This window comes from Ceratina calcarata, unplaced genomic scaffold (genome assembly GCF_001652005.2).
Source record: "Ceratina calcarata isolate Rehan_Ccalc_2016 unplaced genomic scaffold, ASM165200v1 scaffold291.2, whole genome shotgun sequence".
NCBI lineage: Eukaryota > Metazoa > Arthropoda > Insecta > Hymenoptera > Apidae > Ceratina > Ceratina calcarata.
The window spans coordinates 538,258-543,266 of NW_017151492.1; the positions used below are offsets into that span (position 1 = coordinate 538,258).

Sequence of the window (5,009 nt, forward strand, 5' to 3'; positions counted from 1 at the left end):
GTAAACCTTATCGCTCATATAATCGAAGATGTTCAACTTAATAACCAGGAAGAAGTACTTAGAGATTATTCAATTTTACCGCTTCATTATCGATACGTCAAATAGAAAATTTAATACTTCGATTTTTGAAATTCAAAGTAAAAATAAAGAAAATAAATATGACAATAATAATTGAGTTCTAGCAATAAATAAGTGATGTTTATCTACATGCAGTATTAAGCGCTTTAATCATTTTATAGCATCATTAAATTGTTCGAACACATTTTATATGGTAGAAAGCCTTTAAGTACCTGATGATAAAATGTCTTTGAAGTTGGAAAGAAAGCAAAACAAAATTGCAGTTGTATTACATGAGGCTGTAATAAAGTGATTATTTTACATTAATCGTACTAACTTATCGAGAATTGAGCTGTCAATAAAATAATATTTGTCAAAGAATATCATCCAGCAATATGAATGAAAACATCTATCGCTTGAACAGTGAGAAACTAATTAACTAAAAGTTCAAGCAATCAGGTAAACATTCCACTTATCAGAGAAGAAAATATAATTCTCTTTAGAGAAGTATTTTGCAAAGGAAAATGTGACGATGATCAAGCTATGATAGTTAGACTGCAGTGTATTGAAAGACGACGTATGCAACAGTTTTTACTTTAGTTTCACTTTTCGCAAAGGCATACGGTGTAATGATAACGCAACATACTAATGCGGGGACATCAGTTTCTCGTGATGCAACCGTTTCGTCGAAATCGTGTGCATGGAATTGTACTTTTTTGTCCTTGAGAGGACGATCCTCCGTTCTGCGCGCGGCGCATTCACCGATGGTGGTGTCTCACAATCAGTCACAAGGGAGCACAGGGAAGTTACCCCTGTACGAACCCTGCCGGCGATCGTTTCCTCCCCTTCCTGGCGCCAAAGCTCAATGCTGTACCGCGCACCGGTGGACCACCGGCGCTTGACGCAAGAACCAGTTTCGTTTTCATAACACCCGCCTGATTTTTCCTTGTTGCGAGCGCGCTATCGATTCACGGTTTCAGGAACTGGAGTTAGATATAAAATGTAAACGCAAGGAACTTTGAGTATGTTTTTGCAATTCGCATAGGATGGTAAAGATATGCTCCTTTCGTTTTATAGAATGATTGCAGAGTGCATTGTGCATCCTTTTTTGCGAGTTTTACTACTTTTACGATTTTTACTATTGGAGAGATTAACTGAATTTGAATCTTATCGAATTTCATATTGATATGAACGATCCAAGATATGCTATCGACATTGAACTTTTTTTTATCGATTCTTGGTATGAAAAGGAAAAAAGCATGATTATGACTCTTGAAAACTTTTTTAAACACTTTTACTTTAACGAGCGATGATTTTTTTTTATATCACTTTCCATTGTCGCTTTCATTTCTATTTGAATGAAACATTGAAATTGACAAATAATGAAAACGAATTATTAACAACTGTCCAAACATCTCATCGCATATTCATCGATTATTCGTGAATACTAGGTTACTTATTATCATCGAGAAGCGTTCTCTAAAACGTCATTTAACATTTGGTTCAAATACAATACCTAACAAGAGTCGTTAGATCGTGTTCACAAAAGCGTTTGATTCATCTCCTGACAAGTTTCTCCGTTAATTTACAACACACTCTTACGTAATCGGCGCTTCCTTCTTCTATTTTCCTCACATTCGTATAAGCTTCCACACCTCAGAGATCAATAAATCATAACGAAGCAAGCTCAAGGTTTAAATCATTTCCATCGTACATTTTTAATATCTCGACGGATTCAATCTGACTTCAAACATACCTCGGGTCGAGATAGTTAGGCTAGAGCGGTAAATACGAAATCGCGAAGGACAAAAATATTCTGATGAACAGGAACCCAGTGAATCCGTCAGTGGATCGCTGGTCTCCTTCATGGCCTCTTTTCTCCCCACCGCCCGTTCACCACGCTCGTCCATGGAAGTGTAGGTACGCGTGTGGAACAGGCGCCTCCGTGCCAGTAGTCGCGATATAAAACTCGTGAGACACGCTCGTGAACGAGGAATCGTGCTTGACTAGTCGTACAGGAACGTAGTTAACGCTGTCACGCGTACGATAAGAAAACTCGTGGCCGACTACGAAATCGCGTCGCGGTAATAGACAGAACCGGATTCGCTGGTGGCTTAACTTGAATCGTGCGTCGCGCGCTCGCTTCCATCGGTTTATCCACCGGGTGTAAAGGAAACAACGCGTGAAACACGAAGTTTCTGGAGGGCTGCATCGCGGGGTGCAACATCTAGGGGAGGAGCATGAAAACGTCGACGTTATCTTCGAGTGACATGATCAAACAGGAGGTGAGCCGAATGATTCACGAGGAGTAACGGGCTCGTGTAACGGAAGACGAGGCCGGTCCTCCTGTCGATCGTCGGGATTCTATTAACGTCTACTCGTTATTTCACGAGTTCGTTCGTATGACACGCGAGGGTGGTGGAAGAACGTCGGGGAGTACGCTTCGCCTCGTGTGGGTAGTTACGTACGCGGTTAGGGGTGGTTTAACGAACATAGAGTTTCCCACGAATGTGCGAAATCGTGAAGATGGCAACGTGCACTCGTCGCGCATAGGTGGCCAATGATTCGATCAGGAGACGGTGTCAGATTGTGTGAAGTACATAGAATGACGTACATAGGTGATCGTCGGGATTGTGGGTGATAAAAAAAGAATGCGACGTGCGTTCGATTGACCGATAAGGTAACAATTACGTGTCGAGATATTTGTCGAACTTATGTTAGAGACGTCTGGCTCGATGGGCAAGCACGGTGATCGGCTGTCGTACTCAGCACAGAAGCGATCTCGCCGATTATTATTGAACACCGCTACGGCGGCACACTGTGTGTCCCAGAAACGTGAGCGCGTATTGCTATCGATTGTGATGGTCGTGGACAACAGAAGGGAAAAGTAGCGCGGTCGATGTTACGCGCGAATGTCAACGTGCATGCCCGTATGATAAACGCACTTGGATTATCATTGCGAGTGCCACGTACTCTTCGTACAAGATAAGAAGCGGGTTGAATACTTTACAATCGAGACGGTTGCGTAAAACTCGTTAAATGACGATAAAAAATATAAAGGGGACTTCCCGAACCGGGTTTTTGTTTGTCACGGGCTAACAACACAAGGCAAATCCCTCGCAGTGGATCGACGATTTCCCGAATCGCTCGAAATTGACGGAGCGTACGAACGAGATTAAATTTAAATGCTTGGATTAAGGAAAAACGTGACTTACGAGCATAATGTAAAGATCGAATTGCTATCGACGAGGGATAATATTTTATGGCATTTAAGTGCAACGTGTTGCACCGGTGCACGTGTAACGGTGGATTCCCACTATCCGGCAATGGCCGGTCCAGTGCCGCGACCGGCTACTCAAAAACGAACGAAACCAGGGCTGTAGTCAGTAGGATAGAGTATAGAGAAAATCGTGTAAAAGGAGGCCTCAGGGGCCCCCGGTGGGACACGATTCCAAATTTGTATGCAGATCGCCTGCTGTTTGTGGTCGACCACTCGCTTCATGGTCAGAACTGGCACCTTTCGACCAAAATCCAGGGAAAGTCTGCCTAAACTAACAACCTACAAGAGACAGTAGGAAGGAATCAGAGGGTAGGCTTTTCCCTGGGTTTTGGCTGGGAGGTGTCGGTTTCGACCATGAAGCGTGGTTCGCGTTCGTGCTCGCGTTACGAGGTCGTCGTGCCTTAGAGAAATGTTTTCGTTGGCCGCTGCAGCCTTGACACTTTGACTATGTGGCTTAGGTACAGAAATAGTCGATTCGAATTGAGCACGAAGCGAGACGGAAAACAAAATACAGGCTCCCGCATGAACGATCTACCGTCGTGCACGTATTCTTTTCTTCATGTTAACGACGGCAAACAAATAACGGACACGGGTCCGTGAACGAGAGTCGATAAAATCCCGGCAAGGAGATTATTAATATCTTAGTTCCGACGAGGAAGCGGTCTCAGTGTCTCGCAGGGCATGTATTTGCATATGAAAATACTGCGCGGAAGGGGGAGCGTGTAAAAAGTAATCGGCGTTTTTACATTCCAGCATGTGCATTCGTACGGATACGAATCACTGTGCATTGGCCTTTGGACATACTTCCTGTAGCATGTACGTGATCCCCGTAACTCCGTACAGTACATGTACTATACCATTCATTCATAAAACAGTCCTATTGGCTGACCGGCGGGTGTGTCGGTGACGTCACCGCTAGATCAATGCCATTCTCACGTAAAGGGGAAGGGGATCTAGCAAGAATTTGGCGGGACTTTTAAATTCCCCGTCGTATTCAAATTCAGCCTCGTGACCGTGGACTTTTATGCACAGTCAAGCTTACGTAACCATCATTAAAGAGATACGAGCGAAACCAAGAGATTTCTTTCCTTATTTAAAGACATTTTGTTTATATAGCGATTCTCTTCCTATCACACATTTATATGTGCATAAATGATCTATTAATACGTAGGCACATCAATTATTTATGAAATTACAGCATTGAAAAGATTAGATATCTTCCGAGACTCGCAAATTCACAGTATTGTTCTACTGTAAACCGTGTCCTTGAAATTTTTTAAACGTCTGAGGCAATATTCTACTTCTAATTACATAATGATGATCATCGTCAATTGTTAATTGTACGGCACATAAATAACGTTAGAACAAAGTTCTAATTTTCGATTTTTCTTTAACTTCGAACAGCCTGTAATGTTATCTGGTTGACGATTCACCGTTTAACGGACGAGTACTTTATACCCAGTGTTAGGCGTAACTTATGCAACACAATCTTTAGTTCGTGTTACGTCATTACTTCTACCTAATCTCGTACGATCTTTTATACTATTATTAAAAATTCTTTTTAAGCGTAAAAGCTTCTTCGGTTAACCAAGTCGCTTGTTATATAAAAAAAGTTTCATCGAGCTATCAATTGATCTATCAAAATTATCGACACACCTATCTAAAAAGGAAT

The 5,009-nt window shown here is 42.2% G+C and overlaps 2 protein-coding genes across 8 annotated transcripts in view; one reads left to right on the plus strand and one right to left on the minus strand.

Moving 5' to 3' along the window:
• Positions 1 to 5,009, minus strand: part of LOC108623825 (BRISC complex subunit FAM175B) — a 42,265-nt gene that overhangs the window by 20,061 nt on the left and 17,195 nt on the right. The gene's annotated exons all lie outside the window — the stretch shown is intronic.
• Positions 1 to 5,009, plus strand: part of Hex-A (Hexokinase A) — a 28,507-nt gene that overhangs the window by 16,462 nt on the left and 7,036 nt on the right. Inside the window, exon 1 of one of the 7 annotated variants that reach the window (XM_018022634.2) lies at positions 1,997 to 2,342. The exons of 5 other annotated variants lie outside the window; for them this stretch is intronic. In XM_018022634.2, the coding sequence (XP_017878123.1) occupies positions 2,298 to 2,342 (45 nt within the window). In that variant the 5' untranslated portion in view covers positions 1,997 to 2,297. Of the gene's footprint in view, positions 1 to 1,996; positions 2,343 to 2,453; positions 2,738 to 5,009 lie in introns of those variants that run through there. One more of the 7 variants, XM_018022636.2, reaches the window with a different exon arrangement.